The sequence below is a fragment of the Mastigoproctus giganteus genome, chromosome 4 (genome assembly GCF_048544385.1).
Source record: "Mastigoproctus giganteus isolate SK-2022 chromosome 4, ASM4854438v1, whole genome shotgun sequence".
In the NCBI taxonomy this organism is placed as follows: domain Eukaryota; kingdom Metazoa; phylum Arthropoda; class Arachnida; order Uropygi; family Thelyphonidae; genus Mastigoproctus; species Mastigoproctus giganteus.
Window position 1 is genome coordinate 112365785 of NC_143578.1, and position 18209 is coordinate 112383993.

The following is an 18209-nucleotide window of genomic DNA, read 5'->3' on the forward strand; positions in this document are numbered from 1 at the left end:
GACCACGTATATTTTTGAAATGAATTAGGAAGTGCTTGGGATGTTTAGATCTTTTCGCAGATAAGCTTGCTCTATTAGTTTGACAATTCATGGTGTATTCAATAGTAAGAAAAAGTGGGTGGGACATGCTGTATGAAGTAATGAAATTTATGGATATGGCGTACAAGTGGTAAGAATATACCCAGATCCTTGACATAACGTGGCCTCGACAATGCTCCCCGCATACACACTACTCAGACTCCTTCCAGTCACTATCTGGCAGAGTAGAGGTAGCAAGATTATACACTAGCTGATTCGGAAGCCTCCTAAGAGTTACCAATAGGTTTTGTCCGGTGTACTAACTAGCGGCCGGCCTGCGAACACCGTTTTAGAGCTGTACCCTCGAAATGTAAGGAATATTGGATCTCGCCATGACATTCATCATAACCTCAAAAGTCATCAATTATACTGCATGATGGAAGAGAAAGGGAAGGGTTGACGGGAACTTAGCTCTAGAGACTAAACATGGGTTGCACCACTTCAAGCCTCCAATAAGCAAGGTTGTGGTCTTTCACCAGTTGATGAGAGTCATCTACCACCTAGTACTGCCTGGTAACATAGAGGGGTGGCGTTCCTCCGTGTGGTGTGGGCGCCACACCTCGACCCCTGCTTACGTTGGTTCACACCCGGGTGGTCACCCACCATGTACTTGTGCATGGAAGTTAAACCCAGGATTACTAACAGTCCCACCATCGAGAAGGTGCAAGCAGAGGATTTGGCTGTCAGAGACTGTCCGGACTTCACCGAAATTGGGTCCACATGACTTGAGTGTCACCCGAATATCAGTTCCATAAGCGTTTTAGACTCCCAGGTAGCAAGTACAGCTTGTCTGGCCTATCTGGGAGAATGTCTGTGACAACCTCAAAGACCAACTGTTCAAGTATTGAGGTTATTACTCCTAGGCTGTTGAAGAATTGACGTCATTACTCCTAGATATGTTGAAGAATGTCATACAAATTTTAATTATATCAAGGGTTATTAGATCCTCCATTTTGAAAATTGATTACCTTAACTGACAAAACCAGAAAGATGATACTGACTTACTCATACGTATTTCTGCTGCCAATCTTGTGGAGAGCCTAAACCAGAGAGGATTTTTTCTTTTTTTTTTTTTTTTTGCTCATTGAGGAAGCAATTTATTGCTGCATTTGAGTACATAGGGCAGAATTTCCCATTAAAAAAATTATGTTATTATAAATGCTGATGTAGCACAAATTTCATCAATTGGCCATGCATAATTTTTAGTTTAAAGGTTTTTGTAGGCTACTTTCCAATACTTCTTGCCATCATTAAAGATTAAGAAATAGATGAAGCAGTTGATATTTTATAGTATCAGTTCTGTCAGTTACAATGTGAAAAACTGTGTGATGCTGTTATAAAGTATTATACAAATAATACTTTATAACATGGACACGAGGTATTATACAAATAATACCTCATGTCTGTAGATTAATCATTCGTAACTTGCCGCCATTGTTATACGATACATGTGCTAGCGTAAGGTTTAAGCGGAAACTAGATAGCGAGTATAGTAGTATCAATTAATCAGTAAAATTTATTAGTAGAGGCATTTGATGCAAGAAAGCAAGCTTATGCAGCATCTGCTAAAAAAAAAAAAAAAAAAAAAAAACACCTCCACTTCACCCTTCTGGTCATTCAAAATACCTGTCCAGCTGAGACTTAAACTTATTTAGGCTATCAACTTCCACGACAAGGGATGGAAGTCTGTTCCATCAACCAACCACCCGCTGACTAAAGGCAAATTTCCGCACGTCTATCCTACATCTGTCTTTCCTCAATTTGAATTTATGCCCTCTCAGGTGATTATTCTGAGCAAGAGGAAGAATCCCATCAGCATTGAGCATGCTCAAACCATTCAAGGCTTTATACGCCTCTCATCAGATCACCTCGCTGGTGTCTAATCTCCAGACACTGTAATTTGCAAAACTTAAGCCTTTCTTCGTAAGAGCACCCCTTTGTTCTATTCACTAATCTTGTTGCCCTTCTCTGTACTCGTTCCAGCAGCTCTACATACTTCTTGAAATGAGGCCTCTGGACCTGTATACAGTACTCTAGGTGTGACCTGACCATTGCCTTATACAAGGGAATAATCACCTCCTTATCCCTGCTAGAAAAATTCCTATATATCATTGACAAGACACCATGAGCTACTCTTGCAGCCCATCTGCACTGCTCAGAGAACATCATATCTGCCTGCCAATTACCCCCCAGGTCCTTTTCATTCTCTACGACTGTCAGTGTAGTACCACAGAGTTGATACATTGCTCTGGGGTTGCTGTTTCCCATATGTAGTACTTTATATTTGTCAATGTTAAACTTCATTTGCCACCTCTCAACCCATCTGCTCAACCTTTCCAGATCCTGTTGCAGTAGCATAGTGTCAGTAGTGTCCTTGACAACCCTGCCAACCTTCATATCGTCTGAAAACTTGGACATTAAGCGTGATATACCATCATCAATATCATTTATAAATACAGAAAACAATAATGGACCCAACACTGAACCCTGAGGGACTTCACTAATAACAATAGTCCACGATGAGCAGTGTCCATTGATTACCACTCTCTGTCTTCTCCCACTCAACCATCCCTTTTTCCATTTGCCTCCAGTGCCACACTGCTCCAATTTGTGCAGCAGTCTTCCATGTGCAACATTATCAAAAGCCTTTCTAAGATCCAAATATATAATATCAAAGTTATTCCCTGCATCCAGTTCTTTTGTGACTGCATCATAGTATCCAATTAAATTGGTCAGGCAAGACTTTCCCTTAACAAAATCATGCTGTGTCCGAGCTATAACTGAAGTCTCGTCTAGATGATCCTGCAGTGCTTCTTTAACCAGTGGCTCCATTAATTTTCCTGGAACAGAAGATAAACTCACAGGTCTATAATTACTTTTGTCAGACTTTGATCCTCCTTTGTGAAGTGGGGTCACATTTGCACATCTCCAGTCTATGGGTACCTCCCCTGTGTCCAAGGAAGCTCTTATAACTATGGCTAAGGGTTTGCTTACTTCCTTTGCTGCCTCCTTTAATATAACTGGATAGATCCCATCCACCCTAGGTGCCCTTCTTGTGTTTATCTTCAACAATTCCTCCTCCACTTTCCTCTCCGTTATTACAAAATTATCTAGCTTACTGCCAGAGTTGAATACCCCTCCGGCATTCCCCTCACTGAATAACTCCTCATATGTGAATGTCGATGCAAATATTCATTTAGTTTGTTAGCTACCTGAGCAGGATCATCAACAGTTGAACCATCGATATCAAGTGGACCAATCTGATTCATCCCCTTCCTTTTAGAGTTGACATAAGTAAAGAACTCTTCGCTGTTTTTCTTTGCATCCTTTGCCAATGATTTCTCATAATCTGCCTTTGCCTGCCTGATCTCCTTTGTGACTTGGTTACAGACCAGCTTATATCTATCATAGGCTTCCATGTCACCCATAAATTTATATGTATCCCATGCATTTTTCTTCCCTGCCATATGTCTCATTAGTTCATCTGACATCCATTTAGGTCTAAACCTTGAACAATATTTCTTAGTTTGTATGTAAAGCCTAGTAGCCTCCAAGATAAGTTCTTTGAATGCTTCCCATTTTGAATTTGCTGTTGGTAACATGATCAGTTGGTCCCACTGTATAGAATTTAAATACTGTCTCAGACCATCGTAGTCGCCTTTACGAAAGCAAAAACCCTCCCCTTTACCCCTGATGGTAGTTACCTCTTTGAGTAAATCCCACTTAGAACCTTAGAGATTGCATCTCTGAACTGGCAAAAGTTTGGACAAACGATGTCACTGAATACACTATTCAAAATTGTTTTTCGAAAGTGGGATTTGCATTGAATACAGAAGTCAAACAACGACTGGACGAACAAGATGAACTGTCCCTTTCACAACTGAAACTTTTGGACATTATTAGAATTGTCTGGAAAAATCGAAAATGAAATAACACTGGATAGTAATGTTTATATAGATCACAGCAGAACATCCAAATGAAGATAAAATACTGCTGAACAGTGTTAGACCATGATCACGAAGAAATCAGCGATGACGCTGAAGAGACGCATCAGAACAACCCGTAGAAAAGCCAACTCGCGGAGAAATGATTAATGCTTTTAAAATGGTTCGTAATGGTCTACAGTTTTGTGAAAATGTTCCTGACAATGTTTTTAATGCTCTGAATAAATGTGAGGTTTTCTTTGAGAATCAGACAATTTTTCAACAGTACTGTGCAAATGAAAATTAGATTTTTTTTTATTTGTGATGCTTACCGGCAAAAATTGTGTAAATGTAATTTAAATAAGTATGTTTTTGAAATAAAATACATTAAAAATAAATGTAGATTCGTTTTCCTTTTCTAATTAGATAATAATTTTTAATAAAAAAGATATTCTCTGTAACGAATTGTTTTTGCCAGATTTATCGAATTCGTTATAGGGAAGTTCGACTGTATTTCAGATCATTCTTGGCATTTTAACCATACCTCATGACAGTGCTTAGTGTGAGGAGTATTTCATTAGGTGGGGGGTAAAAATACAAAAACCAACACTGAATTCAGTTCTTTTTTTTGAAGCTTTGGGATTTTTTTTTTTTTTTTTGGCCGATGCTGTATAAGCTTGCTTTCTTGCATCATGTGCCTTTGCTAATGGCAATGCTAAATGCACTTGACAGCTAAGTAGAAGAGTGGTGGAAATTTTATCAACAAACTTTGACTCAACATTTCTGAAGAAAGTAAAGTCCGCAGCTGTCAAATCTTTCTTGAAGCAATCAAAATCAGTTTGCATCTAATAGAATATCCAAAGAGAAATTTGTAGACAGAGAAATGTTAGATAAGCTAGTGTTTAAAAGCAGACTATACTTGTAAACAATCCTCTGGCTGTATTTTAATATAAAATAGACTTAAAAACCTCTTACTTTGCCTGAAAATATATCCCATTTTTCCTCCTGTTTTTTGGGAAACCCTCTTGTTTGCAAAAGAGAAAAAAAAAAAAAAAAAAAAACATTTTTCACTTGTTTTTTAATGAAAAACCTCTTCTTGTTTACAAATGTGTGATCTCCAACTTTTTGAAAGTAAACAGCTAGCAGTTATGTTTTTTTATTATAAAAATATTCAAAATGGAATGCTATTTTGATAATAATGAGAATAATCTTAAGAGATTTCATAATTTCCCATTGTTGGTTGTAGGGAATAACTGATGATTCAGAGTTCAGTTACAGTTTGAACTTGGAGGTAATATGGAGATAACTTGGAGTAATATGTTTTTATTCTCTATTTTGATCTCCTCTGATATTGTATAGGCATTTGCAGTATAAAAGTAAACAAACTTGATATTTGAAAAGCATAAAAGAAAAAAGAAAAAATTGCATGCATTCTTAAAAATAAAATTCAGTTAGATAAGTAGGTAAATGCCCTGTTGGTTAATATTTTAATTGCTTCAGTTATACCATCAAGTTATTTGTCTCTTAATGCCTTTATTTTATACTTAGGTTGCATGACTGGAATGATTCCACATCTTCGAGAACTTATTCCTTATCTTATATCATGTTTATCCGATAAAAAGGCTTTAGTACGTTCCATTACTTGTTGGACTTTGAGTCGATATTCTCATTGGGTTGTTGGTCAGCCACATGACCTCTATTTGAAACCTCTCATGACTGAGGTAAGTTTAATGATATATTCAGAATTATCCAGTGGTAGATACCCTTTCCCACTACTAGTTAAAATTTATTTGAAATCATGTTTAAGAAGACGAAAAAAAATTCTTTTTCTTATTTATTTGTTTAATGATAAAATTTCTGAATTTCTCGATATAGATTGCAAAGATTTTCATGAAACACAATATTACTGATCTGTGCTATGACTCTTCTTGTATGTTCTCAAAAAATTTCAGGTTTGTAACTTTTCCATTACAGAGGTCATTGTAATAGGGAAGATGAATGAAGATGGTGGCTCTTGAGAGAATCAAGCACCGTGCAGTCATTGGATACCTTCATTTAAAGGGAATGTTTTAAAAAAGAAATTCATTAAGTTTTGTAGCAAACATTATGGAAATCTTGTAATTCATATGCTATTGTCAAAAACTGGGTTGCAGAATTTAAGAGTGGACAAGACAATGTTAAGAAACATTGTATAGTCCACATTGGGAGGCCGGTTACCATGTCAACACCTGCAAATGTTAGATGCCATTCATGATCTGATCATATAAGTCCATAGAATAACATTGGAAAAAATTTAGACAACATTCCCCATGAGCAAGCTCACGATGTTGTCATAATATTTTGAAGCTAATGAAGCTCAGTTTTTGAGTGTGGTGTACCACTATGGATGAAACATGAGTGCACCACTTTGACCCCGAAACAAAAGAACAATCAAAACAGTGGAAGCATCCCTCCTAAAAAGTTTTTAGTGCAGAAGTCTGCTGGGAAAGTAATGGCATCCGTCTTCTGTGATGTAGGATTTTTTCTGTGATGTAGGAATGATCATGGTTGATTTCCTGGAATGAGGTGTTACTATCAATGCTCAGTATTATACTGAGATTTTTCTGTGAGGAATTGAAGCTCAAGAGGCATGGGTAATTGGCCAAAGGAGTAATCTTACATCAAAACAATGCACTGATTCACACAGCATTTGTGACCCAGGCAACACTGCATGACTGGATTCGTGCAATTACAGTATCCACGGTATTCAACAGATTTGGCTCCATCAGACTATTTTCTGTTTCCAAATCTCAAAAAGGACTTGAAATGACAGAAATTCAATAGTGATAATGCTGTGATGGATGCTGTCAACAACTGGTTTGAGTCAAAATCTGAATTCTATTTGAGCAGGTTACGAAAGCTAGTTGTTGTTATTCGGTTTTTAGGAGCATTAGCAACTAAGGCCATATTGCTCCGGGGATATGCGGTGGTCATTCCCTGACCTTTCCACATCCTCCGTATTTGGTGGTCACAGGCTTTGAACCCTGGTCTAATCAAGAAGCGTGTGTCATGCACTGCTGCTCCTGCCCACCTGGCTACAGAGGCACCCGAAAGTAAGTGGATTATGCCAGAAAGAAGATTGACTTAAGCATGGGGGTGGGGAGAACTATGTTCAAAAATAAATGGGTTTTTCACAACTTTCCTGCATTCTTTCTATGAGAGGCTAGAAACTTCAACCTCTCTTTGTATATCTTAATGATTAGCTTTACTAGGTGTTATGATTACAACTGAAATTAACTACTGAAAGCCTAAGACATTAAGATGTTTTGTTCTATCAGTAGTTAATTAATTATTATTATTATTTTTTTTTTTAGGATAATATGGTTGGGAAAGAATTTTACCTTGTTTATTAGTATATTATTTAGTGTATGGATTGCCATACAATAAATAATATACTATATATAATAATAATACATGACACTATTATGACACCACTTACCAGATGTTACCACAAGGAGAGCAGTACAAACAGCTGAACATTATCAGGACCAAATGGGATGTGATGCTCTCCGTTTGTTTATAGATATTTAAGATTTCCAGTTCAGGAGACATTCTCCTGGCCGAATCTCCCAGTTCAAGGCTATAACCTGGAACCAGCATATTTGCCTTATAGCCTTTGCCCTCAGGGTGTTGCTTATCCAGTTACTTTGCACCGCAATCTTATCTTGTTATTCTTTATAAAGCACCAGCTCTAGGTAGGTATTATTGCAATTGAATTGTGATATAGGAAGTAAGAAGGCCATTTCCATAGAGCGCTGGTGTGTATGGTTTTCACGGTTGGCATTTTATCATGTGTTTAGGTAGACTACAATATAGCCAAGTCCCAGCCAACCCAAATCGTTCTGCGGGCCACACATAAAATAAAAGTCTTTTAAAAATAAAAAAATCAGATGCCATAAAAATTTATTTTATTCATTCATTTTTATTATATACAGTGAAACTTCTCCTAACGGACACCTCGTTAAAGGTGTCCGTTAGGACATTTTCAAATTCCCCAACTCACCTCCATTGGTTTTAACGTGTTTTCAGCTTCTGTCTAGTGGACATTCTCTGTAACGGACGCGGACAGGCAATCTGCACTGTTTCGTTTAGATTAGCACTTAATTTGATCTCCCCATAACGGACAGCGGGTGAGCTCACGGCCGTTTTTCTAGGAACTTTTATTCCACGTATTGCCTCAATCATGTGTTTATTTTCTGTTTCCGATTCTCTGAATTTTATCAAGGTTTACGTTGTGGTTCTAAACCCTTTTTCAAGAATTTTAAGGCACGTGTAAAACTTCTGATGAATTCGGTGTGTGCGGGGGAGGGGATTTGGTCGGCCTTTCGTCTTTTCAGTTTCAGTTTTCAGTTTTGTTCAGTGTCATGTTAAGTGCACAATGTCTTCTCGTAAACATTTAACTTTAAAAGATAAAGTCAAACTCATTAATGCGTATGATCGGCAAAAAAATAGTGTTCGCAATCTCGCTGCAAAATTCAAAATCGGAAAGACGCAGGTAAGCGACATCCTAAAGAAAAAAAAAATGAACTGCTCAAACAATTTTGGCAACACGGAAATGATCAGGTTCAAAAATCATTCCCGAAAACTGTTGGACTTCAAATTGACAATGTTACATATGAGTGGTTTTGTCGCAAATCTGCTAAAAAAATTCCCATTAATGGGCCTATTATTAGGGAAAAGGCTTTGGAGGTTGCGAAGTCTATGGGAGTAAATGAGTTCAAAGCTTCTGTGGGATGGCTAGACAAGTTCAAAACTCGGCATAAAATTTCTTGGAAAACCATAAGTGGTGAAGGTGGATCTGTTGATACTGGGGTTGTAACAGAGTGGACCATCAAATTGGAAGATTTATGTCGTGATTTTGAAGCTAAGGATATTTACAACTGTGATGAAACAAGGATGTTTTTTAAAGCTGTTCCTGAAAAAACAATGAGTCTAAAAAATGAAAAGTGCCAGGCCGGAAAAATTTCTAAGGAACGCTTGACTGTACTATTGTGTACAAATATGCTGGGAGACTTTGAACAACCTCTTGTTATAGGAAAACCACAAAATCCTCATTGTTTCAAGGGCATAAAGTTGAATCTTTTGAATGTTGACTGGAAGTCTAATAAAAAAGCGTGGATGATACGAGATATCATGAGCGAATGGATAAGTCACTTTAACCAAAACATGATTCGTCAAAACAGAAAAATTATTGTTTTCATGGATAATGCTGCATCTCACCCGCACATTGAATTGTCCAACATTCAAATCGTTTTTCTGCCACCAAACACATCTGCAGAGTGTCAGCCCTTGGATCAAGGGATAATAAAAAATTTTAAACTTCACTACAGAAAACGTGTTTTAAGACATCTCATTGCAAACATGAACGATGTAACATGTGCGAGTGACCTTGCAAATAAACTCAGCATCCTAGATGCGATTCAATGGATTTCCTCTTCAGTAAATGCAATTAGAAAACAAACTGTCGTGATCTGTTTTGTAAAGGCTGGCTTCTCAAACGCAAAAATTGAATTTGTGAACAGCAATGTGGAGCACCAAGAAGAACAAGAACTTCAACATCTATTGATAATGTACGATACTTCAGCGACAAGTGACCCTGGCTACAAAGATATAGACTCGAACCTCACTACTGAAGATGGTGCTCTAGATATCAACGACATTATCATTGATATTTTTCTAGAAGTTTCTCATGAGGATGAAGAAATGGAAGGAGGTCATTCTGTCGAAGAAATATATTAACGACGAACCACCGATGAAAATAGAAGAAGCGCTCATACAAATCAATCGTTTAAAAATGTTTTTCGCCGCTGAAGAAGATACTGCAGGACTTTTGATGGTTTCTTCACTCCAAAAAAATGTTAAAAACAAAATTATCAGCCAGAAGAAGTATTTTTCTTTATCTTAAGAAAAATACTGTATGTATTTTTCTTAAGATAAAGTCATAATATGCATAGCACAATTGTATGTACAGTAATACCCCGAAGTTACGCGATAGGTGGGTCCGACGAAAATCGCGTAAGTCGAATTCGCATAAGTCCGGGTAAAACTTTGCATATAAATACATATAAATTTTGCTTAATTGGGACCAAGGACTAACAAAAACACTAGTTTAGAAGAAAAATATTAATAAAATTGCAGTTCTTTATACATATTAATACAAAATATGTATTAAAAAAAACAAATGACTTACGTAAAAAAGTTATTTCGATGTCGATGGCTTCATAAAATCTAACAAATTCGTCTGACGACACAGCGCCTTCTTTTTTTCACGCAGAATTTCTTCGTAGCAAGCTAATAATTTTTTTATTCCTTGCTTTGTAGCTATAACGCGTTCTTCGTTGGAGTCTGTTTTCTAAAATTTTTAAGCCCTTTACAATTGAGCCCTTTTCAGTTTGCAATTGTCATGTGCTTTTCGCCGTTGCTTCATTTAGGCCTGTAGCACGTGCAATATCACATGGTCTTTCATTTCGCTCAAAGCGTTTCACAATTTCATATTTTTTCTCTATCGACAGAGGCGGACTGGCCATAAGCCTTACCAGGGAAACCCCGGTGGCCGGTGTGATTTTGGCCATAAACCATAGTATGAGGCCACTATAAATTTTCCCGGGTAAGAATTTTTGACCCAGTCCGCCTCTGTTTATCGATAATTGCTTTTCTTTTTCTCTCTGAATCTGCAGTGTCTTCACTAGGACGCTTCCTTTTCACAACTTTTAATTAAGTATTTTACTCATTTTTAGGGAATAAAGCGCAATTACAAAACGAGGAGGCACGCTTGATATGCATAAACAAAGCTGCGCGCATGTAGCAACTGAATAAACAACACCATAAAGGCAGAGATACACTATTAACACCTCACATTTCTAGGGGTTACTACCATAAAACAATAAAAATCCAGTTGCGTTTCTGCTAGTGAAATCTGTTATAAACTGGTAGTAAACTCGATCTAATTGCATTTGCGATTATACTGATAGCTGGAATTGTGTTGGTTTTTACGTTATTATGGTGAAATGTGTTTCCCCTTCACTGATATAAAAAACATAAAAGCAGCAAAGTTGAATTTTGTTCATCTTTCGCTCTCATTCTCCGCTGTCGCACCGTATATCGATAACATATGAAAAACGACCTTGAAGATAGTGTGCGGCAGCGTTGCCAAACGAAAAAATCAAGAACCGCGTAACCCCGAGTTCGCGTAAGTCGGGGTATTACTGTATATTATTTACAAAAATATTGTGCAAAATCTGTATATAATTGAATTTAATTTTACATTAAACGTTTAATGATTTTACTTTATCTCTTGTGTATGTAATTGTATATTATTTACAAAAATATTGTTCAAAATCTGTATGTATTTTAATTTTACATTAAACGTTTAACGATTTTTCTTTCTTTCTTTTTTTTTTTTTTGTTAGCAGACACTTCTTTCTAACGGACACATTTTCTTTTCCCATGGCTGTCCGTTAAAGGGAAGTTTCACTGTATCTACATCAGTGAGATATTTGCTTTTCTTTGCCATCACTCAGTTTTTTAAAATCTACTCATATTGGTAGTTGCACATCTCAATTGGTTTTCCAAAACTGTCATCTGTTATTGAATCTCAAGATTTACTTTTAATAAATTTCATGTTTGAAAAGAAAGTTTCACAAACGTATGTGGATCTGAAGGTGCTCACAGCCCATCTGTTGCCACTTCACAGCCCATCTGCCCAAATTTTCTAGATCCTGTTGCAGTAGCACACTGCCAATACTGTCATTAACAACCCTGCCAACCTTTGTGTCATCTGCAAACTTCGACACTAAGCCTGATATACATTCATCAATATCATTGATAAATATACAAAAACAACAGAGGACCCAACACCGAACCCTGTGGGACTCCGCTAATAACATTAGTCCACGAAGAGCAGCACCCATTGATTACCACCCTCTGTCCTCTCCCACTCAACTATCCTTTTATCCATTTTAGCAGCTTACCCTTAATACCATTCTGCTCCAATTTGTACAATAGTCTTCCATGCGCAACAGTGTCAAAAGCTTTCCTGAAATCCAAATATATATCAAAATTATTTGTTGCATCCAATTCCTTTGTAATCACATCATAATATCCTATCAAATTTGTCAGGCAAGACTTTCCCTTAACAAACCCATGCTGTGTCTGAATTATTGCTGCAGTCTTGTCTAGATGATCCTGCACTGCATCTTTAACTAGTGACTCCATTATTTTACCCGGAACAGAAATTAAACTAACTGGTCTGTAATTACTCGTGTCACCCTTCGATCCCCTTTGTGAATTGGGGATACATTTGCACATCTCCAGTCCGTGGGAACCTCCCCTGAGTCTAAGGATGCTCTCATAATTATGGCTAAGGGTTTGCTTAGTTGCTTTGCCGCCTCCTTTAATATAACTGGATAGATCCCATCCACCCCAGGTGCCTTTCTTATGTTTAACTTCAACAATTTCTCCTCCACTTTTGCTCTCAGTTATTACAAAATCATTAAGCACCCTGCTACAATTTGATAACCTTCTGCCATTTTCAAACCTTAATAACTCCTCATGTGTGAATGTAGATGCAAAATACCCGTTCAGATTGTTTGCTATCTGAGCAGGATCATCAACAGTCGAACCATCGATATCAAGTGGACCAGTCAGATTCACCCATTCCCTTTAGAGTTTATATAAGTAAAGAAATCCATGCTGTTTTTCTTAGCATCTTTTGCCAAAGATTTCTCGTAATCTGCCATTGCCTGACTAACCTCCTTTGTGACCTGATTACAGACTAGCTTATATGTCACAGGCTTCTGAGTTGTATGCATCCCATGCATTTTTCTTCTCTGTCACGAGTCTAATTACTTCATTTGATAATCATTTAGGCCTAAACCATGAACAGTATTTCTTAATAGGTATGAAACTTTTAGTAGCATCCACGATTAATTCTTTGAATGCTTCCCACTTAGAATTTACTGTTGGTAACATTTTCAGTTGAGACCACTGTACTCACCTTTATGGAAGCAAAAACCCCTTCCTTTACCCCTGATGGTAATTATATCTTTAAGTAAATCCCACATCAGTACACTGTGATCACTGCTGATAACGAGATCAAGAGTATTACCCTCTCTGGTTGCCTCTCGAACATGCTGCTGCAGAAAACATCATCCAATAAATCCACAAAAGTCTTACTAGTGTGTGAGGGACCAACCCACAAGTTCCAGTCAATATCTGGGAAGTTAAAGTCTTCCATTATAAGACATTCTGATTTACTAGCCCACTCTATTTTCTCTGTACAATTGTTCATTGTACTCATTCGAGTCATTAGGCCTATAACACAATCCTACTCTTATTTTTGCTTTTGCAGTGCTTATATCACACCAAACTGACTCAACAGTGCACTGTTTATCTATATAAACTGGATACACTTGTTTTGATTTTGTTTTTTCTTAATTAACTACATAACACCTCCTCCCTTCCTATCCTGTCTATCCTTTCTGTACACATTGTACTCCCCAAATTCCAGTCCTGCATTCCTTATAGCTGTGTCACACCACGTCTCTGCTATTCCAACAATATCCACCTTTGATGTCTTGACCAACACTTCAAATTCATCAAATTTATTTACTATACTTCTAGTATTGGTATACATGCAAGTATACATGTATCTATCCTTATTACTAGTTACCCTAACACATCCCATACACCCACCTGTTTCACGATGACTGCCATCTGTCCCTGAAACTCCCAGCACCCCTCGCTCCAGTTCGCTACTTATTCTAATAGAAGTTGTGCAAGAATCACCTTCACCTCTGCCTGCAGCTACTTTTATACTTTTAGTCTGTGAATCCCCCCAAGCTAGCAGTTTTCCGACCCACCTAACACTGCCTCGATGGCATCAGCAAATATTCTTGCACCCTTTCTATTTAAGTGTATCCCATCCCTGTAGAAGCATTCTCTCCTGTTAACAAGCACAGACCACGCTGAAAAAAATTCTACCCCTTGAGCCTTGCACATTCCCTCCAGGGCCGAATTGATTGACAAGGCTCTCATCATGTATTCCCTCCTATCGTGTCTGGGCAGAATTGCAGACACTTTCAAATTTAACCCTGACTCACGACTTTTTTGCAACATTGACCTGTACTTGTTAAGTAAATCTGCAGATTTCCTATTCTTAATTTCCTACAGTTAAGTCCCTCTTCAATTTGATGTCCAATAAAGGAAAAAAAGGAAGTGTACCAAAGATGGTTGAGCTCAAAAAGTAAAGCTCACAGAAAAATATATAAAGGGAAAAAAAAAAATAAAGAAGTGAAGACAAAAGTCATCAAGGTGAAGAATGAATCTTAGAAAAGAGTGTGTGCCCAGGTGAACAGCAAACTGGGATGTACGAGATCTGCAGAGGCAAACTGGGATGTACAAGATCTGCAGAGGCAAACTGGGATGTACAAGATCTGCAGAGGCAAACTGGGATGTACAAGAGCTGTTGATAAGAAGGGGGTGAAAACTGTAACTGTGAAGACAAGTGGACATGAAAAGAGCCATTATACAGTTGTTCTAGCTTGTTGTGTGATGGAACCAAGCTGCCTCTTATGCTGATTTTCAAACGCAAAACAATGCCAAAAGAAGACATTCCTCGAGGAGTGATTGTCCACGTTCATGACAAGGGTTGGATGGATCAGGGTGGGATGAAGATCTGGTTTGAGAAATTTTGGAGCAGGAGACCAGGTGGGCTCTTATGCAAACCTGCCCTATTGGTGCTTGATCAGTTCAGGGCACACATAACAAAAAACACAAAGAAGATTGCTGCAGAGCAAAAAACAAAACTTGCTATCATACTTGGAGGCTTGACATCCCAGCTCCCAACCACTTGATGTCAGCATTAACAAACCCTTCAAAGCTGCGATGAAAGACGAATGGAACCAATGGATGAAGTCTTCTGGGGACAATTTGACACCAGCAGGAAGAGTGAAGAAACCAACTATAGGAGAAGTTTGTACCTGAGTGAAAAGATCCTGGGATAATATCAATATTGAGATCGTTGTCAAGTCATTTAAGAAGTGTGGCATTTCAAATTCCATAGATGGAAATGAGGACGAGGCAATATATGAAGAGAGTGATTTGGCATCAGACACAGATGAGGACAAGCTAATGGATGGGAGTTTTGACAGTGATGAGGAGTTGTATGAATTTTATGATGAATAAAACTTAAGTTCAATAACTTTATGTAATACATTTTTTTTTCAAATTTCAGTCCCCAAAATTAAGGTGTGTCTGTACATGGGGAAATACGGTATCTACAATATGTGCACTGGTTTGTCAGAAAAATAGAATTTAGTAACCATGAAGCAGTGGACTGATGCACAATGTGAGATCATCTTTATCATGATCTCACAGAGTATAATGGTTGCTGAACACTTATTTCACTGCCATTTCAACATTAACTATAAATAACCCAGTACTATCTAGGTTATTATGCTTGAGTTGGTATGCTAGAAAATATCTGCCATCATGACTGCTCATGAACAGAGTCCATAGCATTCTACATGTCACCATGCAGCTTTGTTATAAATTTCAGACAAAGCTTATGGTGCATTTTGCATAAAGACAGTTTTTCTTTTATACAGAATGCAGTTTACATATTTAAATATCATGACTACTTTACCACTTAAAAGCAGAATAATGGTTTTCAAGCGAAATAATGGCTATTTTCTGTTTTGTCTGCATACAGAAAGGACTTTGGACGTACCTGGAAGATAGTGGATCTCCTCCACGAAAATAAATTGGTCACTATTGAGTCCGGATTTCTTGCTGTCCATGCAACATTTTGAAATGGGATGACACTACATTAAGTTTGGCTCCTCAGAAATGATATTGATGTATGTACAGTACAGAGGTGGATTTACTATGAAGCTAATGAAGCTTAAGCTTTAGGCCTCTCCCAAGGCCCTGGCAGTGGGCCCTGGCAGTGTTCACTTGGTCATATGTTTTTGTAAAATCTGCAAGAGTAAGATATTTTTACTACAATTGGTTAAGACGCTGTCTCTTTCCACTACGATTTCCTGTTCGTCACACTTCCCCTCATGTCAGGTGGCAGTGGAGTGGCCGCTGGCATTTTTGGGATCTGGCTAAGGGGAAGTTGAGTTGGGGATACATTTAGTTTGGGTTTAGTGGGATATTTATGTGGTTTGCTGTAACTTCCGTGTATAGTGAAGTTATTGCTAGCTGTCCCAGTGTAGGAAACAAGTGAGAAATTACAGACTCCTGATTTGGACATATATGAAGGGTATCTTATTTTGTCATCTTTAAATTTATTTTTGATATTTATTTATTATGATATTTTTATTCCATATCTCAGAATTTAACATTCCTGTGACCTTTCTACCTTCACCTAATCTTCTCAATTTCCTGCACAGATGATTTGTCAGCCTGAATAATTGTACCCAAGTATTTAAATTGCTGTACAGTTTTCACCTGTATTCCATTTAAATCCAGAACATTCTCACTTTGATTCATATACTCTGTCTTACTAAAATTTACTGTCAGTCCCCATGTTTTTTCTTCTAGTAACTTTCTGCCCATATAATTTGCATTTTAATCATCCTGTGCTGCCATAACTTGGTTGTCTGTAAACAGTAGATTGTAAAGGTACTTATTTTGACCAAGGGGAATAGTCATTGAACTGCACTTCTGTGAAGGCGCCTCTGTAGCCGGGTGGGCAGGAGCAGCAGTGCGTAGCACATGCTTCTTGATTAGACCCGGGTTGGAGCCCGTGACTGCCAAATACGGAGGATGGGAGGAAAGGTCTGGGAATGACCACCGCATATCCCCGGAGCAATATGGCCTTATTTGCGAATGCTCCTAAAAACCAAACAACTCGAACTCGCACTTCTGTGATCGTGGTCTTAGAACAACTTCCAGGTATAGCTTAAACAAAATAGGTGACAAACAGCATCCTTGAAATAGTCCTTTGGAAGTTTTAAATTTTCTTGATAGTTTTGGACCAATTTTAACACTGCATGTATTATTCTTGTAGACGCTTCTAATTATATCATTTAATGGCTGGCTTATCAACGTTGTTTCCATAGCCTTCCACAGAAGGTTTCTTGGCACATTATCATATGCTTTGTATGAACAGCATACCTACATCTTGGTTTGTAGCCTGACATTTTTACAGAATTTGTTTAACAGTAAAATAAATGGTCTATACATGAGCATCCAGTTGAAAAGCTGCACTGTTCCTCAGAAATTACAGTCTCTTGTTTCAGTTTTGATTTTATCATTTTTGTAAATAGGACTCATTACTTAAATTCCTCTATAATCGTAACATCTTCTGTCACCTTTTATGAAAATTGATGTATACAATTGTCATCTCATCTGGATTTCATTGCATTACATGATTTGTTGAACAGTCAAGTTAGTAGATTTATAACTTTTCAGCCTCCATATTTAAACAGCTCCATGTTAATTCCACCTGGGCTTGGTGCTTTTCCATTTTTTTTATATTTCCAGTTCCACTTCCTTAATTTGAATGTTCAGTCCTCATTTCATGGCAGCTGTCTCCCTTTCAATTTCTCTAAATTCCTATCTTCCTTTATTCAATAGCTGTTCGTAATAATTGACCCATTACTCCAAATCTATCATTTCCAGTCTAGCATTTTGCTCATGATGTTTATTTAAATATCATGGCACGGAGAGTATTCTTCAATACTCTCCATGCCTCTGCAGATCTTGTACATCCCAGTTTGCTGTTCACCTGGGTACACTCTCTTTTCTAAGTCTCATTCTTCACCTTGATGACTTTTGCCTTCACTTCCTTATTTTTTTTTCCTTTATATATTTTTCTGTGAGCTTTACTTTTTGAGCTCAACCATCTTTGGTACACTTCCTTTTTTTTCCTTTATTAATTCCTTAATTTTCATGCTCAGCCAGTCATTTTGTTTCATCTTTTGAGATTTTCCTATTGCCTCTCCATCCAGCAGTTTTCTTTCTTGTTTCCTTTAGATATTCAATATTCATGTATGTCTTTTGCACTTTTCCCATAGCATTCATCTAATTCTTGATATAGTCTTCATTGATACAAACCCCTAGGGCTTCATCTTTTAGTGAGTCCACATTAGATCTTTCAGTGTCAAGTTGTTCATTCCTTTCAAAATCTTTCTTCCTTTTCTCCTTCCTTTTTTGGTACAC

The 18209-nt window shown here is 37.5% G+C and overlaps 1 protein-coding gene across 5 annotated transcripts in view; it reads left to right on the forward strand.

Annotated features, from left to right (window-relative positions):
• Positions 1-18209, forward strand: part of Tnpo (transportin 1) — a 563147-nt gene that overhangs the window by 211568 nt on the left and 333370 nt on the right. For all 5 annotated transcript variants that reach the window (XM_090372882.1, XM_090372884.1, XM_090372886.1 and 2 more), the window contains one exon: positions 5550-5722. In XM_090372882.1, the coding sequence (XP_090229008.1) occupies positions 5550-5722 (173 nt within the window). The remainder of the gene's footprint in view (positions 1-5549; positions 5723-18209) is intronic.